This window comes from Castor canadensis, chromosome 15 (genome assembly GCF_047511655.1).
Source record: "Castor canadensis chromosome 15, mCasCan1.hap1v2, whole genome shotgun sequence".
NCBI lineage: Eukaryota > Metazoa > Chordata > Mammalia > Rodentia > Castoridae > Castor > Castor canadensis.
In genome coordinates, this window is record NC_133400.1 from 28,504,262 (window position 1) to 28,531,156 (window position 26,895).

The window sequence follows — 26,895 nt, forward strand, 5'->3', positions numbered from 1 at the left end:
GTAGGGCACCTGCCTAGCAAGTGTGAGGCCCTGAATTCAAGCCCCAGAGCTGCCAAAAAAATTCACAAATCTGTTTTGGGCTGGCAGAGTAGAGCTCCTGCGTAGCAAGCATGAGGCCCTGAGTTCAAACCCCAGTACTGCCAAATAAATAAATAAATAACCAGAGTGAAATAGACTGGAGGTGGGGCTTAAGCAGTAGAGTGTCTTCTTTGCAAGCGAAGCCCTGAGTCCAAACGCCAGTCCCACCAAAAAACAAAAAAAGAAGCAATGCACTTAGAGAAGGGAGAAAGCGCTTCTTGGGCATTAGCTATTGTTATTGTTTTTCTGCCCAAGTGGGGCCTGCCCTCTTTGATTGACCAAGGCAGGTCACAGGGATGCTGTTCTCATCAGCACAAAAGTCTATGAATCCTTACCACAGCTGGCTCCTGGTCCCACCACAGCTAAGCTGCTTAGTACTTTTGGCCACCTGCCTGACAAGTAAATGGATCCTTCACATTAGCCCCCCATCTGTCTGCAGGCTTGGACATACTAGGTCAACAGGAGGCTGAGGGGCTCCTGGTACCCTCTCTGCAGGACTTCCTCAGTTTGAGGGGACCCCAGAGCCTAGCTGGGCCACGGGGGAGAGGGATTAGGAGAGAGAACAGGGGTACAGGAAAGCCGTATGGATGCAACCCAGAATTCCCCACTTCCCCCACTAGCTGGTTCAGAGAGCTGAGGGTGAGCACATTGACACACACAAACACACATCCTCCTCCAGCCCTACCATGTGTGCTCCTCTCCCTCTCCTTCTCCCTGACTTACTCCAGGTGGCTGAGGGCTTCGCACTTGCTCAGCAAGCAGCAGAGTGGTTCCACTTGCTCCTGGCTGAGGCTGCAGTCCAGAAACCTGCAGGGAGGCCAAGGGACAAACCAGAGGGACAGGGTTGCTTGCTCCTCAGACCACCTCTATCCTGTCTCATTCTGAGTATATCCTCTGTCCTGTAGGTGAGCTCCCACCCAAACTGGGGTCCTCTGGAAACACTCAGCACCCACTACCCCCACTCTGCACAACAGGCCTCACTTGGCATCCATCTCCTCCCTCTGGACTGGGGTGGTTCTCAAAGTATTGTCCCCAACCAGTGGAATCAGCATCACTTGGGAACTTGAGATGGAAATTCTGGGACCTCAGCCCAATCCACTGGATAAAAAACTCAGGTCCTCCAGGGAATTTTGATCAAGTTCAAGAACTACAGCTCACTTTAGTGACTGGACCCTCCCTCTCCAAAAAACCCCAAACACAGGTCGGGGAGAATAAAGGTGACACCTGCTTTTGCCAAGGGCTATTAAAAGCTGGAATTTAAAGTGACAGTAAGCCTACCTTTGAAAGGCCTACACGGAGACCATGAAGTAAGGTAAATGAAGAGGCTATGACAAGCCAGCAATTTAAAAAAAAAAAAAATCCTAAAAGTTGCTAAATGGATAACTCAAATTTTTATCACCATGACTCTCCATTTTTCAAATTCTTAAGTTATCCATTATACTCTTACTTAGTTCATATTATCCTAAAACCAGCTCATTATTATTATTTTTGGGATAAGGTCTTTTTTTTAATGGTACAAATGGGCTTTATTAGTTGCAACAATAAATGGGGGAGAGGAGGGGATACATCAGCTGTCGCTCCTGGGACGGTACCGCAGACACCTAACAGCTCACTGCCCTTCCAACTGGAGATAAGGTCTTGTTATGGAGCCTAGGCAGGCCTCAAACTTGTGACCTCCTGCCTCAGCCTCCTGAGTGCTGGGATAACAGGTGTGCACCCCGACTCCCAGCTTTCTTCTTTATATTTCATACATTTATTATAAAAGGAAACATTTTTTCACAGCAGAAATGGGAACTACGTATTGTATGCCACAGCCCAAAATCCTATGGACACACAGACACAACAATGTGATATTTAAGGTAGATACAGCCACCTGCTGAGGACTCGCTATTAAAAAGGGAGCTTAGGACTGGGGTGGGGTAGCTCAGTGGTAGAGTACTTGCCTAGCATGCTCGAGGCCTGACTTCCAGCCTCAGCACCAATGCTCACACACACGTGCCTGCTTAGCAAGTGAGACTTCCTCTTCAGGAAGGGAGATGAGAGGGAATATCAACCTCATTCAGTCACTTGATGGTGATGAGCTAAGCCCCCTACAATCAGCCCAACCTCCTATGAGTCTTCCCGGCCCAGTCTGCATCTTACATTTTGGAAATTGATGACTTTGAAACTATGAAGTCGGTTTAAGGCAGGGCTTGGTCATGGTCAGTAAATGGCAGCCCAGGTCCAGGGAGGCCTGCAAACCTCAATTATTTACTGTCTAACCTTGACAGAAGGAGCTTGTCTGTCCCTGGACTTGGAGCACAGTCAGCCACTGACTCCATCCCAGCACCATCGCTCACTACTGTGTGACCAGGGCTTCAAGCTCACAGGAGTGAACACACAGGAGGCTCCCAGATGGCACCCTCAGGTGGCCAGCGGTTAGTGCTCAGCAGGCATCAGCTAGTCCACCCTTTCTTCTTTAACACCCATGCACCAGCACCCATGGAGCACTGTCTTGGTCTGCCAGGGGGAGGCTACTTGTCCCCGTGAGGGCTTGGCCTCACACGTGGCTTCATTCAGCTCCCTTCTCACTCTGCCATGGCAGGCCCCTGTGGTGCTGGGGCTTGAACGCTGGCAGGCAGGCAGTATGCCAGTTCCCTGAGGTCTGGTCCAGTCACACACAGCCTCCCTGTTTGCCCTTGGATGAAGCTCAAGCCTCCCAGGACCTTTGTTTCTTTGTATTGGGAAGCAAGCCCCCTCAGGTCCTTCCAGGGGAATGTTCTTCAGCAGGCAGGCAGCACTCTGCTCCCACCACCAGGACGTGGGTCTACTTGTCCCCAAATCCCACTGACTGCCGAAGCATGGTTCAGGGGGACTTACCCACAGCACACGCCTTCCTGCTCCTCACTGGACCCGAAGTGTAGGGCCACATGATTCAGGGATCTGGAGCAGACAGCACCTGGCTCAGCCACCCTTGGCCATGATCTTGAGATGTCCCAGGGGGCAGCCACCTCTCCTCTGGAGCCAGGGCTCTGTGTGGGTCCTCCCAACTTCTCACACCTACCAGGCTCCAGGCCCAACCCTCCAAAACCAGTCCCGGGTATCTCAGATCGATGCCCACCTGAGCTCCACCTTCTGAACCTTTGGGCACAGGCTGAAGATGTCTGCCAGCAGTAAGGGGCTCCTTGGGGACAGTGCCGTCTGGCTCAGCCTGAAAAGGACAGGGGTAGAGTCAAGCAAGATCAATGGCCAACAAACCTGGATAGGCAGGAGGAGAGCAGGACGCCTAGGGGCTGCAGCTCAGCAAGGAAGAAGCAGGAATGCAAAAGCGACAAAGAGAGGATTGGGGTCAGAAAGATTTTTTTTTCTTTTGATGGGACTGGGGTTTGAACTCAGGACTTTATGCTTGCAAAGCAGGCTCTCTACCGCTTGAGCCACACCTCCAGTCCATTTTGCTCTGGTTATTTTGGAGATGGAGTCTCCTGTGTGCCCAGGCTGGCCTCACATCGCTATCCTCTTGCTCTCATCCTCCCAAGCAGCTGGGATTGCAGGCATGGGCCACCAGTGCCTGGCCAGACTTGGTTTTGAGTCCCAGTTCTGCTTACTAGTTAAGTGACCTTGAACAAGTCACCGAACCTTTGTAGGCCTTGGTCTCCTTTTCTGAAAAACAAGACTAATCGTGGTATACCTTTCTTTCCTATGTCAGATTTAGTCACACCCAGCTGGCACATGGCCTGGCACAAGAGAGCAAGGCTATGTTGTTACTATTATTTCTACTGTTTGTACCATGAGCACAGATTGGACAGACAGGTGGGTCCCTGCTGACATCATGGGAAGCTTCAGGCCCTCAGGCAGGGTTTGTCAGCACCATAGGGTGCTTTGGGACCCAAAGGTTCCTGTTGTGGGCAACTGTCCTTGTGCCCTATGTGATGTTAAGCAGAACTCAGAGACCAGTAGTACTGACTCCTGTCCTAGTCACAGCTGCCCAAAACATCTCCACACATGGCCACATTTGACCTCAGGGGCATAACCACCCCTACTTGTAAACTGCTGCATACAGAAAGCGAGATGGGTTCATCTTGCTCGTATCCCTGGGGTTTCCAGAAGCTCTCCCTCAGCTCCACTCTCAGACCTCCCTAATCCCCTCACTGGATCGGCCCCATCACCTCTCAGCCTGACCACACCCAGCTCCTTCTGCCTCCCACTTCCATTCTTGTTCCCTAATCCCTTCCCTACCTGCAGCCAAATTGAGCTTTTGAAAATTCAAATCATTCCCGGCCATCAGACCCTGTGTGATGTGACCAGTCTGGGCCATCAGACCCTGTGTGATGTGACCAGTCTGGGCCATCAGACCCTGTGTGATGTGACCAGTCTGGGCAACCTCTCTCCACCTCTTCTCCCAGGCCGTTTCCACCCTGCCAGCCACAGGCCTCTGGCTTCACTGGGCTCCAGGGTTCCTGGAGCCCACCAAGCTCAGTCACACCTTAGGTCTTCACACATGCTGTTCCCTCTGCCTGGAAGGCAGTTCCCTGCCCTTCACAGGCTGGCTCCCTCTCCTTCTGCAGGGCTCAGCTCAGGGTCCCTCCTCAGAGACCTTCCCTGAACACTTTTAAAATGACACATTATCACTGGCCACATGGAGTTTCCCTTTGCTTATTGTTCAGCTGCAGAAAAAACAAGGTCACTCCAGAAGGACCTCGTCATTATCTTTTCTTCTGGCACATTTCCCTTCACCACACCCCAGCAGGTGCACACACACTCTGAGTTGGGTAATTCAAAGTTTAAGTCCTGAGAAGGACTATCCAGATGAGGAGTGGGAGCTGATGCTGTGTGACTCAGACTGTGAGAAGCCCTTCTCCGGTGTGAGGTTTTCCACTTGTTCATTTTTAGCCTATCACACCCCATGTGACTAAAGGAGGCCTTCCTGACCCCCTCTGTGGACAAGGTGGGACCCTCAGGCTGGTAGGACCTGCTCCTCTGCAGCTGCCCATGTCTGGAAGGTGCCTGCAGGATAAGCGAGATCCCTGAGGCAGAGGCGAGCAGTCTCAGGGATCCTGGAGAGCACCTTTGGTGCTTAAGGTGCTGTTATTAATATTATGATTTAATTTCCTGTTGTATTTTTCCATCTCAGCTGAAGCTGCTCTCCCCCCTCTAGAAGAATATTTAAAGTAAATCCTTTTTAAATTCTAACCAGTCTGAGCCAAAATTAGAAAACAAGTTTTAAATACTTGGGGCGAAGCTGCTTAAATTCCTCCCCTTTGATGGGGTTAGACAGTGACCTTTAAAACCGGGTGTGACATACATACAGACCTCCATCAATACAGGCTGTTTTTAGGGGTAGGTGACCTTTCTGTCAGCAGCCTGTTGGCTACATACCTTCCTTCATCAGCTGGCTTTTGAGCATCTGGCCTGTTTGAGACCCAACCCTGAAGAAGGGCTGGGGAAGAATCACCCCATTTGTCAGAAGAGGAAACTGAGACCCAGGGTGGACAATCACTCCCCACCCCCACCCCCCCGAGGTTGACAAAAAATTAAGCTAAATCTGGGAGCAGATGAAATGATGAAGGGTCCAAGGGAAGGAGGGAGAAGGAAGGGTGGCTTTGTAGCGCAAGAGCCCCGGGATGCAGGCACAGGGGTGAAATGCAGAAATGTTCAATCTTACTGCAGCAGGCTTAGTTGGGGCAGCCGGGGCAAGCAGTGCAAAAGGGTCTTTAGGCTCTCATCACTCAGGGCCTTGCAGGACAATCTGTGAAACAAAGCATCTGAATGAGGTGGGAAACCTAGGAAAGCAGGGAGCATGGAAACATCCCCTCCCAGCACTGAGTCTGGCAAAAGAGGAAGGTCAGATGAAACCATTGCTTTTGTTGCGGGACTTCTCAGAGCCTTTAATAGGCTGCTGGGCATTGCCAGTTTCCAAGGGGCTAGGGTAGATCTGCCCCACTCAATGGACAAGTGGGATTGTGATTGGAGGGCCGTGAAAATTATTGTTCTGTAGAACGTGTTCCTTAAGAAAAGGATGCTGCCTTTCCCAGACTGATGGAAACTCGGCGAGCGGCAGGTCAGCATGGGAGAGAAAGAAACAGCTCAGGTCTCTGTGGATCAGCAAACCCAACTGCCAGCTCATCACTGGCCCACTGCCCACGGGAGAAACTTGAGACACCCTGGGATTCATGTGCAGCCCCTCCACAGGGGCCCGGAGCCACCTCCTGTCCCTAGAGGCCTTTGGGCAGTGTTCTCCTGCCTTCTCCCCTTTGCCCTTTGCTGCTCCTCTTTCCTCATTCTTCCACCTTTGCCCTCTGAGGCTGCCTTTTTCCACACTGCAACCTCCCGTGCCCGGTCTGCTGCCTCTGCTGTGTTCTTTGCTTGGCTGGGCAGGGGCAGAAAACCAGCATCAACTGCAGGGGAGGAACGGCCTGTGATCCTGGAGCTGGGGCCTCATGGTGGTACCTTTGCCTTGGCCCCGGCTCAGCTCAGCTCTTTTGCCCCAGGGCCTGGCTCCAAAGCACATTCAGAACTGGGGCCTTTGCTCAGAGTGATCTTTTCTCAATCTCTCTGCAGCGGTTTCCACCAGACCCCAAGCCCACAGCACTGTGGCCTCTGGTTGGGTAAAGGCAGATTTGCATACCATTTTTTTGTGTGTGTTTGTGTGTGGTGCTGTGGCTTGAACTCAGGGCCTACACCTTGAGCCACTCCACTAACCCTTTTTTGTGATGAATTTTTTAGAGATACGGGTCTGATGAACTATTTGCCCAGGCTGGCTTCAAACCTTAATCCTCCTGGTCTCTGCCTCCTGAGTAGCTAGGATTACAGGCATGAGCACCAGTAACTAACAAGTAACTGTTGGTTCCCTCACGGTAGCCAACAGTATGGTGGCAAGTAGACCTGTGCAGGTTGAGCTGACTACTTCCTGGCTTCCCAGGGGACTTACTGTCAGCTAGCCAACTGCTGGACTTGAGCAGTAAGCACCTCGGTGACTGTTGACAGCAGTCATCCTGCAGAGGTCACAGTACTCCACAGCTGGCAAAGTGCATTGATGCTCATCTTCCCATGTCTCCAAACCACAGCTGACAGAGGGACCCTGACTACCCAGCCAGCGCTCAGACCAGACCTGCCTGTGTGCAGGCAGAAAGCCCCAGTGGGCAGAGCCTGCAACACCCAGTCGTCCTGTATCTCCCAGGGCTGGGTATACAGCAGATGCTTAGCAGCTGAATAATGCAAGAGTGATGCCACAAAAATACCCGAGAGCAGCCTGGCTTCTGGTCTAGACTCTAGAGTGGGTGCAATATACCCATGCTTGGGTGTGTAGGAGGTCTCAGCATTAAAAAGCATGGATGTACAAATACTCCAGAAAAGCCCAGAAGAGACAATTGGACAAATGGAATTGGTGGAACAGTTGATGATTTCAAGGAATTATTGTTAATAGTTCAGGTCCAATAATGGTTTTTACAGCTTTGTTAAAAAACAAAGCGTACTCAAATCTAGGCTACTGAAATAGCAACAGATAAAATTATAAAGTAGAATCATTTCAAAATAACTCAGAAGTGCATGCGTGCCCACAAGTGTGCACAGGCATGTGAATGTGTACATGTGTGTGTGTGTGTGTGTGTGCACGTGCATGTGTGTGTGTGTGCACGTGTGTTGGGCCTCTGGGCTGATAAATACCAAGGTGTAATTAAGGGTCCTTTATTTGATTGTATCTCTAACCCCCTTCTCTCTCTCTCTCCCTCTCTCTCTCTCTCTCAGTCAGGGATGGAACCCAGAATCTTGTACAAGCTAGGCAAGCACTCTGTCACTGGGCTACCCCCTATCCCTTCTCTCTACTTCTACATAATAAGAGTGCTGTTGAAATTAAAAAGTGACCTCGCAGTGGGGAAACTGGACTACACAGCCTTGGCCAGGTGATCAAGGTCAATATCAGCAGCGTCCTTCAGGTTGAAGGCATGCAGCCAGAGATGTGATGAGAGACTCTTCACCTCAGCGGTGATTTTCTTCCTCCAAAGCCACCCCCAGTTTAACCATGAGGAAAAAACACCAAACTCCAGTGGGGTCAATTTACAAAATCCCTGACCAGCCCTCAAAATTGCCCAGGACATGAAAAGCAAAGACAGGGCGAGAAACTGCCAGAGGCAGAGATTACTAAGGACGACAAAGTCTAAATGAGAGGCGGGTCCTGAGGGGGAGTCTGGTCAGAGGAGACCTGGCATTAGTGGACAAGTTGGTGAAGTCCAACAAAGCCTGAAGTTAATAGTCATGTACTGAGATTGGTTATTTGTTAGGACTGGGGTTTGAACTCAGGGCTTTGTGCTTGCAAAGCAGGTGCTCTACTATTCAAGCCACACCTCTGGTTATTTTGGAGATGGGGGTCTCATGAACTATTTGCCTGGGCTGGCCTCAAACTGTGATCCTTCCAATCTCAGCCTCCCAAGTAGCTAGGATTACAGACCTGAGCTACCACGCCCAGCTGAGGTTGGCTTCTTTGTTATGCCAGATGCACTGTGGCAATGCAAGAAGCTAAACAAAGTTTTGCAACTTTTCATAAATCAAGTCTAAAACTATTCTTAAATAGCTTGGTAAAAAATAAATCAAGCTGGACATAGTGGTGCATGCCTATAATCTTGGCACTTGGGAGGCTGTGGCAGGAGGATCTCAAGTCAAGGGCAGCTTGTCTCAAACAAAACAAAACAAAAAATGAATCAGCGCCATGGGGCTTGATCTCAGGGAAACCACTCTGTACGGCTGGGAGATAAAAGCTTTAGAGCTTGTGAAGTAAGATCCCATGACTGGCAGACAGTGTGAAACCCCTCTTTCCGTGCGTGTTTGAACACGAACAGCATGGAAAGGATGACAGGGAGCATCTTGTCAGAAGAGCTGGAAGGACGTTCAAGATGGATCCAGGAAGCAGGAAACAAGAAGAGTGTAGCAAAACGGAAAAGCCTCCGGTGTCATGTAAGAGAAATTGTAGACCACAGCTGGTCTAGGCCTGCAAGTTGAGCATTCCCAAACCTGAAAATCCAAAATCCAAAATGGTCCAAAATCCAAAATGTTTTGAGCACTGACATGACACCACAGGTGGAAAATTCCACACTTGACCTCGAGTGATGGGCTACAGTCAAAATGCAGGTGCACTAAACCTGTTGTTGACAATGACCTTCAGGCTGTGTGCAAAAGGTACATACGAATCATAAATGAATTTTGGTGTTTGACTTGGGTCTATCCCTGTGATATCTCACTATGCATATGCATGCATTCCAAAATCCAGAGGAATCCAGAATCACAAGTGTTTTGGATAAGGGACACCTACCTAGCATGTAATATGTGAATAGACAAGATGTAAAAGGTCACTTGGACAAATGACATTGGTTTAATGAGAGAAAGGAGTTGCTTGTGTGAGATGGGCTTTGGCTTGGAGTTCTTTATTTTAAGGTTAATTTTTCTATAAAATCACAACAATGACAACAAAAGGAAAGACTGACCATGTACTCTGCAGATGCAGGCTGAGGACCAGGAGTTAAAGCCATGTGCCAAAGTCACCCAGCTTGTAGGTGGCTGAGCCAAGATTCCAAGACTGATTGCAAAGTCAGTCTCTGGTCACAGACCCAGGTGTTCTGGGGCAGGTAAGGAGTTAACCCCAGAGGGAGAGGGGTACCCCAAGGAAGGGCTTTCAAAAGTAATAAGCTGCAGCCACACAGGCAGGCCCAAATGGGAGCATGGGTGAGGCTGGGGTTGGGGGCTCCCAGGACCCCTGGGGTGAGTGGGTAGGGAAGGGGAAGCACATGGGGTGGGACTGGAGGGAAGGGACTGGGAAAGTCTCATTGGCTTCTACCCAGAACCCCCAGGTCCCTAGCCAGTCTCCCACATTGTGCCCTCAGGGCTGTGTCTTGTCACTTACTGGACTTCCAGTGGTCCTGGGCACTCCTCCAGAGTGGCACAGAGGCGGGTGAGGCTCGAGGGCTCCAGCTGACACTCCTTGAGGCTGCAAAGGGGCAGTGGGCAGGGCAGGAGATCAGAGGGGGCCCCGAGCCCCTGTCCAGCATGGGATACACTCTTCCTCCCAACAGCCCTCCTCCCAAGATGCAGGCACGGATCCTCTCCCACCCTGCAGGGCTCTCTCCTCCCAGTCTCACCTTAGCCCTGTTCCCACCACTCTGACAGTCACTGTGAGGGTCCCTGAGTGCCCAACTGCCCTTCCCACAGTCCCTGCCAGAGCCCGGGCCACCATTCTCACTCACCTGGGCCATTCAACACCCCTGGTCTCCCACTCTTGACTCCTACAATTCCTCACCACCCTGCAAGTGTCTTATCTTTTAATATTGCACATCTGACCAGGCCTCTCCACTGCTTAGAACCCTCTGTGGCTCCCTATTACCCTTAGATCAAAAGTGAAGGCCTTTCCCACAGCCTCACTGGCCCCCACTCTCCTGCTCTGTGCTCCAGCCACACTGAAATGCTTCCTAAAAGCCATGCCTGCCCTCCTCCTGGCCTTGGCACTTGCTGTCGCTTCTGCTTCTGCCTTGGCTTAGGAATATCTTAGAGGAGGATGCTGAGGCCCAGCAGGGTTCTCAAAGCCCCTCATGGCTGAACTGGGAAACCTCCTAACCCCCAGGCCAGGCTCTAGCAAACGTAGCCTGCCTTTTTTTCTACACCAACTTTTCTTGTAAATGGGTGGTATATTTGCAGAGAGTCTAGTATCTTTCTGGAAATGGGTGTCCCCAGAGCAGATGGCAGCCCCAGGCAGGGAGTGGCCTCACATGCATTGGAGACATGTGGGGTCTTCTAACGAAAATGCAGGGACTTTGGCCAACTGAGTTGCCCCAAAGGGGCTGGCAGCCCCCAGCCCTGGCCCTCACACTCACTCCTCTTTCTTTTCCCTTTTCTCAAACTCTCTCTCTCTCTCTGCCCTGTCTCCCAGCCTCTAACTCTGACCCCACAGGCTCTGCCCACTCCCATGTGGTTACCCCTAGATAAGAAGTGGGAGGCAGTACCTGAAGCTCCTGGGGATGCAGCAGTGACGGAACCCTGAGAACTGGGCTCCAGCTGGGGACTCTGGCAAAGATCCATCAGCCAAGACATCCCTTGAAGTGGGGAAACCATTTAGAAAGGCGAGTTCAAGGTACTGGCAATGAATTCCCACACTCAGAAGTCAGGGCTGGACTTCGAGTCCAGGAAGGGGTCTTAGAACCACTAGGCCACTAGCCCAGCTCCTCCTTGTACAGGTAGAGGAACTGAGGCCCAGGACAAGGAAGCCAGAGGAGAAAAGCCAGCAGCTCACACCTGTCCAGATGAGCAGACCTGACCAGGTTAGGGGAGCTGGGGTGGACCCCTCCCCCACAACTAATTTGCATTCACGTGACTTCTTCCACCTTGTACCTCAGTTCTTTGTGCTTCAAGACCCCAGAGGGTCCCCAGAAACAGACACCCTATCTAGACTACTTGACTTTGGGCTACCCCTGTCTTCAGACAGTCCACCAGTCTGTGAAGTCACTGCCCAGCTGGCTTCTCTTTTAAGCCCTGGTCTGGGGTCAGCCTTCCCAGGTGAGGCCAGGACACCCAGCCCCACTAGGGGGCAGCAGGGAACATTCTTGAAACTAACGGGAATCCTAGCTGACCTCAAACATGAGGAAAGTGGTTTTTTCGGAGTACCAAGGGTTCTCTGCTTCTGAAACGTGATTCTTGAGGGTGAATGGGAAGTGTTGGGCTCAAGTCCCCAACATAACTGCTCCCCTGTCTCTTTCCACTTAGCAGGAATTGCTCCAGCACCACAACTGTGTCCTCCTCCCCACTGACCTCTCCCATAACTGGTGGGGGGCAGTTGGTTACTGAGTAGAGGGGTGCGGGTGGGGGCGGGGAGCTGCGGAAGCCTGAAGCTGTTGCACCAGACCTCAGAGGTCCACTCTTAGGCTGGGTGGTCCACTTGGGGCTGTGGGTGGGGCACCTGCAGGAAATGGGGACCAGAGAGCCCACCCTCCTCACCTGCCTCTCTTCTCACTTCTCAGAACGATGTGTTGGCTCTCAAAGCTGGAAGCAAAGAGGAAGCAGCCATCAGAGAAAGGTCAAAAGGCTCCCTTCCCTGGCTCCGAGAGGTGGACCTGGTCAGGCCAAGCAGGGCCTGGGAGTGACTATGTCAACAAATGGATTATATTTATCAAGGCACATACAGAACACACCACTGTTACCTCACTTGGTTTTCACAATAAAAGGAATTATTCTTGGCTTCATTTTACAGAGAAGGAAATTGAGGCACAGATAAGATTAAGGACAGCTGGGAAGTAGCCAAGTCTAGACTACCTGCCATGGCACCTCCATTCTTAGAGAAGGAGCTGCCCTAGAACCAGAGGATTTGCACTGAGGGTCGTGGGGCTATGAGTGGCTAGTGTCTTCCCTTCTAGAATCTCCTTAGCCCTAGGTGACTCGCAATTAAAACAGGTCCCTCAGCACCCAGTGGCTATCAGGGAGCTCCTAGTTTGCTTGCAAGTCTGAGGAAAATCAGAAGAGTGGGAAGGAGAGGTGTGGTCGTCCCATGGTGAATTTGGAGAAATTGAAGTGTTTCTGGGGGCTGTAATCATTCATTCATTCAGTGGACACCTGGCACATGCTCACTGTGCCTGCTACCATTCAAGACCCCCAAGATGCTATGTGACCAGACAGACAAGGGGCCTAAGCGGGAGAGATGGGGGGCGGAGGGGGGGAGCAGGAAGGCACACTCACCTGATGTCCAGGCGAAAAACCCACTTCAGGGTAACCATACACTGGGCCAAACGAAGCACAGCATCCAGGGATGAGTCACTCTTGCTGAGGCTGGAAAGCACAGGGTGACATTGTATCAGAGCACAGGGCAGGGGGGCTGTCCCCAAGGCCAGATGACGGACCCCCGGGGCCCCAGGCGATCAGAGAGCATCCCTCCCAACTTAATTGTACAGCTGGGGAAACGGAGGCTAGACAGAGGTGAGGGCTCACCCAAGGTGACCAGCCACGTTGGTGACAGAGCTTAGATTGGAACCTTGGGTTCCCTTGATCTGTGATGAATCTAAGGAGTGCTTTTTTGCCCAGAGCTGGGCTCAGTCTTCTCATCTGATAAAGGGGGATGGGGCCCAGGGCAAGATGAAAACGCAGGGCCTCCTGTTTCAAGAGCAGGGACAAGCTCTTCCTTCTCTTGAGATCCTCTGTCAGCCTGTCATGGGGCTTTTTAGTTGCCATGTGACATCCCACTCCTCAGGCATAGGGGCCCTAGTAGGGTGAGAGTGAACCACAGGTATCCAGTCGCCCAGGCACCCGCCATATTAAGGACACCTGGGGATGCACTCCAAGCTCAAGCTACGGATCACCCGCCTACACGGGAAAGGCCCTACTTCCTGCCCAGGTGCAGGTCCCCAGCAGGACCAGAGGCCACTTCCTTCCTGACCAGCTCCCCAAAGACTCACTAGCAGAGCAGGAGGGGCCTCAGGTCACAGCACTCATTCTAGACATTGTAGCCACCAACAGTGACCACACCCACAGTTTAGGTGTTTGCTGATGGGACCAGGGCTCAGAGAGATGATGCAACTTGTCCAAGGTCACACAGCACATAGGTAGCAAAGCCGGCCTAGAACCCAAGACCTGTGACCTCTCTCTGGTTTCTTTCACTTTGGCCCAGGAAAGCTTGGGAGGACAGGGGGCCATGGAAGATAAGAATACTTGAGTCTATGGCAGGCAAAGTTCGGGGGTTCCTGGCCTCTTTCCAGGTCTTCCTTCCCACACTGAACATCTACCCTTCCTCCACCAGGTACTCAGGACCCTCCGGCTGCCTCAGACACCCTGGTGTTCTCTCTGTTATAAATCTTCCCTGCCTAGCCAGCCCAAGTCCCAACAAATACCCTTCCCTGTAGCCTAGGGCCAAAATGGCTGCCATCCATCCATCACCTAACACTACCCCATGCTTCCATAACGCCCGAAATTCCTTTAACAGTACCCATGCCCTCCTGCCCCAGGTGTCCTGACTTCCAGGAGCACATGCAGAGACACAAGACAGGTTAGAGAGATAAACCTGAGACAGAAGCTGCAGTGCAGAGTCCTGGGGCCCAGGCTCTATTCCAAATAAGCTGGTGTCTATTTTTAATCAGAGCGACAGCGTTCCCTGAGCTGGCCTTTGCTGAGCACTTGTCCTGTATCAGAGCTGGATGGGGATTCACACGCATTTTCTGATTGCATTTTTACCCTGACTCCCAGAGGGAGGATGAGGGGACTCAGAACACCCTGTCTGATGGGGACAGCCCCAGAGCTCTATCTGACTGGCTGCTTACTTCAAGGACTGCAGAGGACCCAGGCCTGGGAGCAGTTGGGCCAACAGGTCCACCCCTTCGTCCCCCAGAGCATTGCTGGATAAGCTGGAAGAGAAGGGAGAGAGAGGTTAGCAGAGGGTGGAGAGGGATTCTGGAGGAGCATGCGTCACCCACTCTTTTCTGGGCTTCTTTGGAGATGGGGGATCCAGCCTGGGCTGCAGGCCAGGTCTCAGTAAACCTCATGCAGGGAGCAGGTGCCCTGCCCCCTTCTTCCCTGAGGCTCATGGGTTCCTGGGGTGTTGGGGTGGGCTTAAGCGGATGTGAGGAGCTGGGGGCCAGTGGCTCTCGCCTATAATCCTAGCTACTCAGGAGGCAGAGATCAGGAGGATCATGGTTCAAAGCCAGCCAGGGCAAATAGTTCATGAGACCCTATCTTGAAAAAAAAAAAACAGCTGGTGGAGTGGCTCAAGGTGTAGGTCCTGAGTTCAAACCCCAGGAGCAGGAAAAAAAAAAGGTGTGGAACTGGGGCCAGAGAGTCACAACGTTCCTTGGGTTCTCTGCAGGCGTCGAGACTTCACTTGTTGTCTTCAAAGAGACACCAAGGCTCTCTGATCATCCTCCCCACTGCTTTCCCATGTGCAAACACTCACTCGAGGTGACCCAGGTGGCGGGGGTAGCAGCTTCCTCCCAGCACCTTGCAGAGCCGCTCTATGTGCTTGGCCTGGAAGCCGCAGTGTGTCAGCCTACAGGGGGAGACCCACAGTCCTGCAGCATCTGCCCGCAGCACAGAGGTGACAGCCACCTGTCACTCCTGACTCAGGCAGAGAGGCAGGCTTGTGGGAGAGGAGGGACTGGGACACACCTGGCAGACAGATGAGAGGGAGTGACACACATCACATGGATAAGATGTCATGTACAGGCAGAAAGAGAGACAGAGAGATACAAAAAGACAGACGGACAAGAGAAGGGGAGGGGTGTTGGTGGGAATCGGCAAGGCTGAGCTGGGTCTAGGCCAGGGTCCAGGGTCAGGGGAGCGGCAGGGGTGTGTGTGTGTGTGTGTGTGTGTGTGTGTGTGTGTGTGGAGTATTGCTCTCCTCCTTACCACTGGGGCTCCTAGAGTTAAGGGAGAATGGCTGCAGAAGGGGGCTAAGAGGCTTCCTCATGAGCCTCATCTGGCATGGGGTTGGGAATTAATAGGAAAACACAGGCACAACTTCTGGACACATCAGGGCAAGGCGTCTTCCAGGGACCTGCAGGGCTGGGGCTTGGGAATGAGGACAGAAAAAAGCTGGAACCTTATAGGGCCTGGAGACCATTACTGTACCTGATCCTTCGGGAGCTCAGGGGTGGCTCAGAAGCCATCGGGGGCATGAGACTGTCAAGAAAGAGAGACCCGGAGGGACATACATGAAGGCCAGCCTCAGCAAATGCCCTGCTTGCTGTCACCAAAGTCCATTCCCAGCCTCACTGTTTACCACCCAAACTCTATGCTTGGCTGGGAGAAGGGAGACTGGTTCCAGTTGGCCTGGTATGCAGGCTGGGACATATCTGTGACATCTTGCTGGGGTAATTCGGTATGTGGGAATTATCTAAATGCATTGCTTGCTGCACACATAGTAAATGCTCCATTCACCTTTGTGCTGTCACTGTCTTGTTGCCATCACCAGTGACATCAGAAATGTCAGTCCTGGCTCTAACCCTCCCTTTAAAGTTAAAACCCTACACAGGAGATTGTGGGTGGAACCCAAGGAGCAAGGAGCCAAGTTATTGCCTACGTACTGGGCTGGGGCAACCCAGGAAATCACCCTGGAGGAGGCAAACACCCCTTTCACGGGTCCTCATACCAAAGCAAGCGAGTTCTCACTAACATCAGAGCTGCAGGCCAGGCAGTAACTGAAGGCTTCAGTCTCCTGAGCATTTTTCTTTAGTTTCCCAGGCCTGCCTAGGCCTGCCATCCATGCCTGACACCTAAGGGCTCCCTTCAGATACACGGAGTGGGGAGACAGTCTGTCTTTTAACCCAGCCATCTATCTGCATCCCCTACCAAGTTCACTTGCTGACCCTTTGTGAATTCGCTAAGGTCTCCCTGGCCATTGATGGCATCTGACGTGGGGTCGGGGAGGGTGGCCCTGACCCAGAGGGAGCAGTGAGATGGTGAGGCCTACCTTTCCCAGGGTCCCTCCTGTGCCCCTGGCTCGTGGGCAAACATAAGGACCACAGTTTTGTGCAGCAGGCTGTGGAGAGAAGAGAGGGAGGAGAGGTTTCCGGTCTTTGGTGTTCATGTCCCTGTTTAACCCTGACCTGAAGAGACCCCTAAGGTATCCCTACCACCCTGTTCAGCTAAGTCACTTCCTCTGACCAACACTGAGGCCTGCCTACTACAGAGATTTCACAAACTTCTCGAGTGCCTAAGCATTCTCCTTGCCAGACAAGTCCATGAAAGAAAAATTAAATTGTGCCTTTCTTGTTATGGACCTCAGGCTGAAGCCCTCTTTCCTCTGCCAGTTGGTGTTCCTCATGTGCCCAGAGCACCTTAGGCTGTGGGTGCTGTCCCTTGTGAGCTGGGTTATCAGTAGGTCCTATAAATAAATATTTATTTTATTTTATTTTTGGTGGGACTGGGCTTTGAACTCAGGGCTTCACACTTGCGAAACAGGCACTCTACCACTTGAGCCACACCTCTAGCCGCAAATCTTTTATTTTTTGGTGGAACTGACATTTGCAGGGTTTTGAGCTTGCAAAGCAGTATCACTTGAGCCACACCTCCAGTGCATTCTGTTCTTGTTATTCTGAGATGGGGTCTGGTGAACTATTTGTCCAGGCTGGCCTCGAACTGTAGTCCTCTCGATCACAGCCTCCCAAGTAGCTAGGATTATAGGCATGAGCCACCAGCACCCAGTATCAAATCTTTTGTTTTTAAATGTAATTTTTTTCTTACAAAGATGGAATTGCAGATTTTCTTTTAAAAATAGGTTTTTGTGGCTGGTGGAATGGCTCAAGTGGTAGATTACCTGCCTAGCAAGCATGAGGTCCTGAGTTCAAATCCAAGTACCATAAAAAAAAAACTTTGGTTTTTTTTTTTTTTTTTTTAAAGGCTGGGCATAGTGGTTTTAAGTGCTGGGTCCATAATCCCAGCACTTGGAAGGTGGAGGTCGGAGGATGGAGAATTGTAAGCCTGTAGCCTGGGCTACATTGTTTACAAAATGTATTTTGGTAGGGGGAAGAGGAGATAAAGGACAGTGGTGGAGAGGATGAATTCAAGTATATTTGATATATTGCAAGAACTTTTGTAAATGTCACAATGTACTCTCACCCAGTACAGAAAAAAGATGTATTTATGTATTTTTAATTAATTAGTTAAACTTTTTGGCAGTACTGGGGTTTGAACTCAGAGCCTTATGCTTGAGAGGTGAGTATGCCACCATTTGAGGCATGCTTCCAGGTTTAAAAAAAAGTTTCTTTAAAAGGGACACGTGAAGCAAGAGTGGCAAATTATGATTACTAATAATCAACCATTGCATACGGGAACAGATTGTATCATTCTCTCTACCTTTAAAGGTGTTTGTTATGAAGATGATTGATTACATTTTTGTGTTTACCTGCTATGCCACAGTCATCTCTTCATATTAAAATTGCATCTATAATTTTTTTCGTAGTTTCATTGCAAACTTAATTTTGAAGTAACTTAGTTTTTTTTGTGTGGTTTATTTGTTTATTTATAGATAGGGTTTTTCTGCATAGTCCAGGCTGGCCTCAAACTAGAGCTCCCCTGCTTCAGCCTCCTGAGTGCTGGGATGACAGGCATGTGCCACCCTGCCTAGCTCTAAAGTAACTTAGTTTATTTTACTAAGAATATCCTTCTGTTAAACAGGTACGTTAGCTCCGTTTTTTTCCCATTATAACCAGCACTGGGTGAGCATGTCTCTGTGTGAGCACTGAAATGTGTTTGTGCATCAAGATGGTTTCTTTGGTAAAAGTTTCTAGGAGTGAACAGAGTATCATTTGGAACTCAGGAGGGACTGTATAGTGAACTACCATATAAAGTAATCCAAGCCCTTAATTTGCCTCATGGGTGAGTCCAGTTTCCCCTCATCGTTTGAGGGGTGTAAAATGGGTACCTCCCTCCCATGGGGAGTTTTGGCTCTCAGTTGAGAGCCAAAAATGAGGTTTGGGGACTGTGTTGACATTAATTCACACCTCTCTCCAGCTCCCATGCTGAGTAGCAAGATCTGCAAAAATTAGATTGGGCCCTGTCTTAGGTGGGGTTCTCTAGAAGCCAAGCCTGGGTCTGGGAGGCAGGGGGGTTACAAGTCATATGGTCACTTGTGCATGCTATGAGAGGTTACTCTCGGGAGAAACCAAGTAAGAGACTGAGGGAAGCTGAGAGGGCCAGGTCCCAGCCTGCCCCCAGGGGGACCTCTGGATGCAAAGAACCACAAAGTTTGTCCTAGCAAAAATAGGGGCTGGAGAGTCATGCCCTCTGCCTCCATTGCAGCCTCTCCTGGAGCAAGAGTCTACACTCCAGGCATCTTTGATGCATGGGCACAGGGCAGGTCTCCAGAGGAGATGTGCTTGGAGCAGCCAGGACCCACAGCAGCTGGACTCAGATGTGTCTGCTGAAATGGGGTCTGGGTAGAGTCCCAGCAGCAGCTTCTAGAGGTCCATAAGGCCTGGGACCAGAAAGCATTCCAAGGCGTACAGTGGGAGAGCACTGGGCTGGGGCTAGAAGGGGTTGGGTGACAGTGGTCCAGGGGCCTCCTACCTGATGTGCAGCTCTGCCAGGGACTGGCACGTGCTCATGGCTGTCAGCAGATAGAACACCCCAGACTCAGAGATCCCATTGTCACTGAGGCTGTGGAGAGGAGGCAGGGGCAGCTGTCAGCAGGCATTGAAAATCCCAGCCAACTCCAGCCCTCTTCATGCTCAGCGGCTTGTTAACTGTCACTCTTGGCTGTCCTGGGTGTCCACTCAGGGGCTGTCAAAGATTCTGGCTATGTGGGTGAGCCAAGAGGTACCCCGCCACCCACTCAGACAATCAAGTTCTTCAGTCTGAACCATGAGCACTGCCTCAGGGTTTCCTCCTGAGCCTCAGTTTCCTGGCCTGTAAAACCACCACTGCTTTGAGCCTGTTGTACCAGACTCCACACTAAGTGAGGGCTTTAGATATTTGGGGTCTCATGGAACCCCATTTTATAAATGGAGAAACTGAAGCCAGAAACATTCCTCTTTCCTAAGGTCACAGAACTATTACGTGACAGAGTCAAAGTCATGGCCACAAACCGCTTTTACTCAAACTCAGTACTTTCCCACCCCAGCCCAAATGCCGTAAAATCCCAACACATCCACCCGAATAGTACATCTACCCCAGCTCCCTGTGATACCATAGCATGCCTACCAGTCCATGCCATTACCCCAAAACTGTGCCCCAGCCTAACAATCACTTATACCCTGACATCTTAATCCAACACCCCACCATCATCTCCCAAAACCTCAGTACTGGCAACCCTACTCCACTGCAGGCCATTGCCAGGATGAACTGGACACAAGGTCACGAATGTGTTCTACACATGCAGAGATTAAATAGTTGAACTTCAGTGGCAGAGGCAAAGGCAAGGCAAGGCCAACCCATCTCAGTTTGCTGGAGTTGGGAGTTAGCCTAGTTGGGGATCAGCAAGATTCCTGTTGACTGTGGCATGGGGACTGGGGGTAGCAAGGACCAGCTGGGGCTCTCCAGGGCTCTCCCTGCTACCCAGGGGTGTGGTGGGCAACTCACTCCAACTTCTTGGCGATGTGCAGCCGGGGTGCAGCTTCTGCCAGGAGTCGACAGCCTTCGTCTTCCAGAAAGTTCGCTGAGAGGCTGAGAGAGAGGGGCCTGTGACTACACGGAGATGCTGGAGTCTCTCCTCAACACCCCAGACTCCTGGTTTAGTCAAAGCATCCCTCCCATGAGTGAACCTTGACACTGACTGAGGGGACAGGCCACATGCCACAAGCCTGGCAGTAGCCCAGGCACATTTCCTCCTCATAACAATCCCATAAAGCAGGCTCCATGACAATTCTCATCTTACTGATGAGTAAACAGAGCACAGAGAGATTAAGGCCTTTTCTCAAGGGTGGACCTGGATTTGAACTCAGGCAGCCTGACTTCAAGGATCCATCTGCAGCCATTCCTTTATGCTGCAGCATACATAATTGCTTCTTGTGATAAACTTTGATTATAGGAACATCTGACCCATTATGGGGACCAGGAAGTCTTCCCTGAGGCTTGAGTTACCTGGTAGAGAAACCAGGATTTCAATAAGAAAGGGGTAGGGGAGAGATGAGGGAAGAGAATTGCTGGTAGTAGGAACAACACGTACAAAGGCCCTGTGGCATAGTGCGTACAAGTACCCAAGGGGGAGGCAGTATGTCTGGACTAGAGATTGAGTGTGGACAGAAGGGGGGATTGGGAGGCTGGGGACAGGGTTCGGGACAGGGTTCGGGTTTGGGCTTTATCCTGAGCAGGAGGAAGGAGTGAGGGGTAGACAGTCCTGAGATGCAGGTCACTCTGCTAGGAAGAGGTAATCTGGAAGTGATGCAATTAGGTGAAAGGTGAAGAGGGTTCTACTAGGGAGGTAGAGGAGGATGCTGGAGAAAGGGGATGACTTTTTTTGTTGGTGGTGGTGGTATTGAGATTTGAACTTAGGGCTTCACTCTTAGTAGGCAGGCGCTCTATTGCTTGAGACTATGCCAGCCCAAGGGAATGGCTTGGAGAGCTGTCTGTGTAGATCCCAGATGGACTGGCTATGGGGGAAGCGCGATGGAGCTGGGAGGTGTTCTATCTGTGTGACCTGTGGGGCCTGAGCCAGGCTTCACTGCAGGGAAGAAACTCTGGAGTGGGTGCAGGCTTACTGGTAGTGAGGTTGGTAGAAATAGTTGATACCTTCTAATCCTGTCCTGGCTCTTCTGATGGGACAAGGTCAAGAGTCAAGAGTTGACCACTGAGGCAGTGCTCACACCATCTGTTTCACCCTGGGGTGGGGTCACGCACACCAAGACAGTGCTCACCCTGTCTGTGTCACCATAGGGTGGGGCCACTCATCCCAAACACACCATGGCACCCATTACTCTACCTTCATGCCCACTGGAAGATTTCCTGGGACTATCCTAGCTGGCTGCCCTCCTGGTGGTGTGTCAGGACTTCTATCAATCCCGGAGCCCTACTCTCATTGGCCCCACCCAAAAGCTGGGCATGTGGGAGTTTCTCCAGCCGAAAGAGTAGGTTATCCCAGGTGTGGCAGGGGTTCTACTTGGCAGGTCTCAAGGACAGAGTTGGCAGTGGTTATGAGGATGAGGTGGGAGTGGGGCTATTCCTACCTGTGTGACCTTGAGCAAATTCACCTTGCCTTAATTCTCCTCTATAAAATGTGTAGTAATGGTGCTCACATCACTGAGTTGAGAGGGTTAAATAAGATGCATTTAAAGCCCCTCGCAGAGCATCCACCACAAGACAAGTGCTATATAATGAAAGCTGTTAGATTATCTCATGCCCACACGTTCTTTAGGAGGAAGCCTGCCCCTCCCTCACACCACCCACCCAAAGATAAGGCCCTGTCCACTCTGTCCCAACCACCCCTGGCTTCTTCCCCAGGGCTTCCTATTTCCCAAGATACTCACTCCACTTCTTCCAGGTGGGGTCCTTCCCGGAGCAGGTCTATGAGGACCTCTGCATCGTGAACCCTGAGCTGACATTTCTGGAGCCTGGGGTGGTGATGGGTGACAGAAGGACTCAGGAAAAAAAAAAAACTGCAGCATGTCTCTCTAGCTCTGAAAGTGGGGGAGTCCAGAAGCTGACAGATGTGGGATCGGTACACCTCTTAGTAGCTGGGTGATCTTGGCCAAGGCACTTAAGCTGTCTGTGACTCAGTTTCCTCCTCCATCAAATGGGAATAACAGTGTGCCCTTCTAAGCTTCCAAAACATTTCCCATGAGGTAATGGCCATAGAGCATGGAGCATGGTGCCCAGCACGCAGCAAGGGACCATTCAATATCTTTGCTGCTATGACAGTGCTCCTGATTCATGACTTCATGTCATTTCCTGGTCCCACATTTACTTTTCCCTTTATCATCTCCACCCCGCTATCCCTCCCTTGGGAAGGGATCTCTCCTCCATATTGGCAATAGATCTCCTTGAGGTACCTGAGCGCCAGGCTTCGGCCCGCTGTCCTCAGGCTTTCATTTTCCTGTAGGTCTGGAGCTCTGGCAAGAATAAACCACACATTGACCTGGTCTCGGGAGCCAGGACGTGACCTGCCTGCCTCTTCCCTTGAGGAAGACTCTGCAACACTCTTCTCCCATACTGAGTGCCTCACAAAGACAGTTCACTTGTGCTAAAGGTACAATCCAGCTAAGCTGGAGGAGCAAAAAGTGTGAAATCAAAGGAAACCTTTATTCAAATTCTGCCTCTACCCTATCTATGTAGCTGTACGATCTTGGGCAAGCCAGTTCACTCCTTCCCTAAGATAGGGTGACAATCTCTAACTCACAGACTTCCTGAAGGACCGATGAGCAACTGTGCTCAACTGCTCAGGAGAGGCCCACAGAGAAGCTCAGTAAGCAGCCCTGTCTAAGCTATGGTGGTCTCCATTGTAGATGTGACCTGGTTCAGAGGCAGGAAGCAAGAGCTGCGCACAGGGGGCCCAGGCACTGGGAACCACAGCGCTTTCAGACTCTCTCCCACTGGGCCAGGGGAGGGCTGGGGCTGCAAGGAGTGTCTCTGGCCTGGTTCACATATGAACCAGATTTCATGGACTACTAGATTGGTCCAGTCAAACAGAACTTTCTAGATGATGGAAGGATTCTGCTGCTGTGCCATCCACTATGGGTCACTGAGTACTTGCAAGTGTGGTGCATATGACTGAGGAACTGAAATTTTCATCTTACTTAATTTAAATTTAAATGACCACAGTAGCTCGTGGCTGTCATACGGGGCTATCATAGCTCTGGATGGTCAGAGGAGAAAGTGACATTGGTCCTGCTGGATCATTGCACAGGTGAAGAGGGTGAGGCTAGGGGCAGGGGAAGAGTTTGCTCCAGGCCATACAGTGTCATCTGTCTGCGTCTCAGCCAGGGAGCAGGTGGGGAGCGTGGTAGGAATGCTTCCTACTTTGGGAATGCTTCTTTGGGGGAAAGTGACTTCCATTTCTTCATCCACAGCCAGCATGTGAGTGCTGCCAGATACAGTGGAGAACATTAAAACCCTTTGCCAACCCCAAGCAAGGATTCATTCCTCAGTGCATCAGGAAGCATCTCCATGCTCCAGCTCTTCCTGGGCTCTCTCAGCCAGCCTTCCCCTCACCTGCCTGAGCCCAGGTCACTTCTCAGGATGGGCTCAGACCCACTCCTCCCTGGCTTCTTACCTCCATAGCACTGCAGTCGTCTCTGTGGACGGGGAAAAAAGGAAGATGAAGTCCTCCTCCCTAAAGGGTCAGATGTGGAGCCATGAAAACCATGGACTAGAAGCCAACACACTACTCCCAGCTGCACACCCTTCCTGCCCCACACATCCAGGGAAAGCTGATTTTGTAACTGACAAAGAAACAAGAGAGCAGGCAAAAGTGCTCCAACTGTAAAGCCCTGCATCATTGCTTGTTTGAATCCTGCAAGAGCATTTTGTAAAGTCAGGAAAACAATTTCTTACAATAAGTATACTAAAAATTAGGAATGCAGAGAATTTTCTAAATTAGATTTATAATTGTTTTAGGATTAAAGAGCTTGATGCCTAACCTCCCTGTGATCCTAATGGGCAACACTGGTTCAGCACTGCGGACAGCACCCACGAAGCGCGGCAGTCAGCTAATTATTCCTTTGCATGCTTGCGCTTCATAGATCTGTTGATTCTTCCATCCATCATCCATCCATCCATCCATTTGTCCATGAATGCATGCACGCATCTATTCATCCATCCATTTTTCCTTGTGTACATGCATGAATGCATCTGTCTATGCATCCATCCATCCGTTTAACCGTATTTTCTTCCATGCAAGCATGTTTCCATTCATCTTTCCTATGCATGAATGTATCTACCCATCATCCATCCATCTTTTCTTGTACGCATGCACGCGTCCATCCATCCACTATTTATTAAGTACCAGGTGCCAAACCTGAGCGAGGTCTAGAGCTACAGTTTTGAATAAAACAGACTCAGCTATGCATATGTAGAACTCACAGATTAGGCGTCTCCTTCTTTCCCATCCTCCACTTTCCCATCCTTTTACCTAAAGACTTTGAAGGCCAGGATCCCATTCCTTCTGCTCACCTGACCTCCAGTGCCCTGACAGTAGGGCAAGTGACTGCCACCTTCACCAAGCAGAGTAGGGTTGATATGGAGAAGTTGTTTCTGCTCAGGCTGCATGATCGGGCAAAGGTATCAGGAATGTATTCCTCTCCCATGGTGGAGAAATCCCATGGAGGAGGGACTAAGGCTGGGAGGAGAGTGGAACAGACACTTACTCAAGCTTGCGAAGCCGTGGCAGGCAAGGGAGTACATTTATGATGCTCATCACCTCCGGCTCCTTGAGCTGGTTGTCCTGCAAACTGCAGGGAGACCAAAACACAGTCCCTCATCCTGACGTTGGGGCACTCAGAAGCCCCAGCTAGCAGGTGACAGTCAATGTTCACATTCATATGAGAGACACAAGGCAGGGGCCCAGAAAGGTCACTTGATCCCTGGAACCCAGCAGGCACAGCTAGGAAGAAAAGTCCTCTGCTGGCCCCTCTGTTCCTCCCCTGCTGGACAGTTTCTGCCTGGCAGCCCTAGGGATCTAGATGACAGATCGTCAAAGTCTCACAAAGTGAAGTGAAGAGATGCCATGCCTGCTCTCAGGGCTTATGTCTACAATGTGCCTGAGGCCCAAGTTCATCAGAGTCTCTTGGCCCTTGGATGGAGGAGTGAAGTCTAGTCAGGGACAGCTCTGGCCCTGACTCCCCCAGAGCCCCAGGCATTCTTCTCTAACAACATTCTCCAACCCACTAAGTGGGCTCATACCCCAACCCTGCCTGGGTGCCTAGATGGAGGGATAGATGGGCTGGGTGGTACAAGACTGGTTGACTGCAGTAGTGGGTGATGAGAGAAAAGATTTAAGTTCACTCTCAGTAATCAGGAAAGAAAAACAAGTGTCAGCAAGATCAACATTGCAAATCTTTGTTCTGACTTAGTGATCACTATACAAAGGCACCAAGCTGAGGGAACAAGGACTATGGTCCACCTCATGTACTACTCAGTAAACGTGGCACTGCAGTGCCAGGATGCACCTATCTGGATGAAGGGGTGGATTTCTCATGAAGGTATCATAGAAGCTAGCAGTGGTCCTGCCAGTGGGTTGCCAGAGGGTCCCTGGCCCCACTCTTGAATCCTACAAGATTCAAGACATAGAGAACAGGTGCTCAGTAAGTGTGCACTTGCATGTAAGTGTGTGTGTGCTGCACATATGCTCAGCTGTGAATAGGAATATGGGGTACGTGCTTGAGTAGGTGAACATGCACTTCTGTGCAGGTGTACACACGTGTGCAGGAATGTAAAGGTGTGTGTTTCTTGCATTTATGTGTACCCTCAGTGCCTGCCTCCTGCCCACACACTGCCATCCATTTTCTTAAGAGTCACTGAAGGAGAAAAGGAGCCTCAAAACTCATGCTCCTTCAAGATGGCACAAAACATTAAATGAGAGAAGCCCTGCTCTGGCATCTTTGGGAAGCTTGCGTTTGAATTCAGCTTGCCTTCTTTTTGGACCGATGCCTCCTTCTCTGCATCTCATTAAAAAACAACCGGTCAGACCCTCATGGAAGATGCAGACCCAGACTGGGCCACAAGGGTGTCCTGGGAAGTGGGCAGTGAACTTGTTTCCCCAGCCAGTGGGTCCTTCTGGCGTCCACTCACCTGACCTCTTCCAGCTGTGTACAGAGGGGCAAAGCCTGCACAAGGTGACCGATGCCTCGGGCTGTGATCTTACTTCCTGCTAACCTACAGGGCAAACAAAGATGGTGGGGAGGAAAGGGGATGGCAAAGCCAGGAATCTGTCCTTTGTATGGCAGGAACAGGAAGGAACATGCCAGACATCCTCAGCTCAAGCTCTTTCTTGAGCTAAGAAATCCTTGCAATCCCTGGCTCACCCCAACTTCTGCAGACTCCCCATGGTCGGCAAACTCCTGGACAGGGTTTCTGCAAAGGCATCCCCACACTTCCTGCTCTTAAAGCTGCATGGGGAGAGATAAGATGGCTGAGGATCAGTGCTGGATTGGGCTCAGAGCTCATCAGCACTCTCTCCTGACATACGGGGCTCAATATAGTAGAAGTAGTTGTTAGAGTAACAAGTACAGATTACACCACAGACTCTCTCATCCATAGAACCCATTCTCCACTGCATCCACAGAAACGGACCTATAGCTGGGAACATGGCTTCCCAACTGAAGTGACATTTCCAGTCTGTCTTGCAGCCCAGAGTGGCCAGGTGGCTGTTCTCACCAATACCATGAGTTCTAGTTCCAGGACTGCCCTTCATCACATTGGGCTTGTCTTCTCCATGCTCCTCCAAGACAAAGCACACAA

The 26,895-nt window shown here is 50.9% G+C and overlaps 1 protein-coding gene across 12 annotated transcripts in view; it reads right to left on the reverse strand.

Annotated features, from left to right (window-relative positions):
- The window catches only part of Nlrc5 (NLR family CARD domain containing 5), a 74,766-nt gene that overhangs the window by 19,352 nt on the left and 28,519 nt on the right, over window positions 1–26,895 (reverse strand). For 10 of the 12 annotated variants that reach the window (XR_012441951.1, XR_012441950.1, XR_012441952.1 and 7 more), the window contains 21 exons: window positions 26,460–26,543; window positions 26,227–26,310; window positions 24,804–24,887; window positions 24,610–24,699; window positions 23,711–23,770; window positions 22,491–22,550; window positions 21,969–22,052; window positions 20,086–20,169; window positions 19,075–19,164; window positions 16,478–16,546; window positions 15,637–15,687; window positions 14,963–15,055; window positions 14,334–14,417; window positions 12,763–12,852; window positions 12,028–12,072; window positions 11,040–11,129; window positions 9,947–10,030; window positions 5,720–5,803; window positions 3,179–3,268; window positions 2,938–3,000; window positions 802–885 (listed from right to left, as the gene is read on the reverse strand). Coding sequence is in view for 9 of the 12 variants with exons in the window: in XM_020164610.2 (XP_020020199.2) it covers window positions 802–885; window positions 2,938–3,000; window positions 3,179–3,268; window positions 5,720–5,803; window positions 9,947–10,030; window positions 11,040–11,129; window positions 12,028–12,072; window positions 12,763–12,852; window positions 14,334–14,417; window positions 14,963–15,055; window positions 15,637–15,687; window positions 16,478–16,546; window positions 19,075–19,164; window positions 20,086–20,169; window positions 21,969–22,052; window positions 22,491–22,550; window positions 23,711–23,770; window positions 24,610–24,699; window positions 24,804–24,887; window positions 26,227–26,310; window positions 26,460–26,543 (1,647 nt within the window). In the remaining 3 variants the exon portion in view is untranslated. The remainder of the gene's footprint in view (window positions 1–801; window positions 886–2,937; window positions 3,001–3,178; window positions 3,269–5,719; window positions 5,804–9,946; window positions 10,031–11,039; window positions 11,130–12,027; window positions 12,073–12,762; window positions 12,853–14,333; window positions 14,418–14,962; window positions 15,056–15,636; window positions 15,688–16,477; window positions 16,547–19,074; window positions 19,165–20,085; window positions 20,170–21,968; window positions 22,053–22,490; window positions 22,551–23,710; window positions 23,771–24,609; window positions 24,700–24,803; window positions 24,888–26,226; window positions 26,311–26,459; window positions 26,544–26,895) is intronic. The other 2 variants (XM_074055959.1, XM_074055958.1) reach the window with 2 other exon arrangements.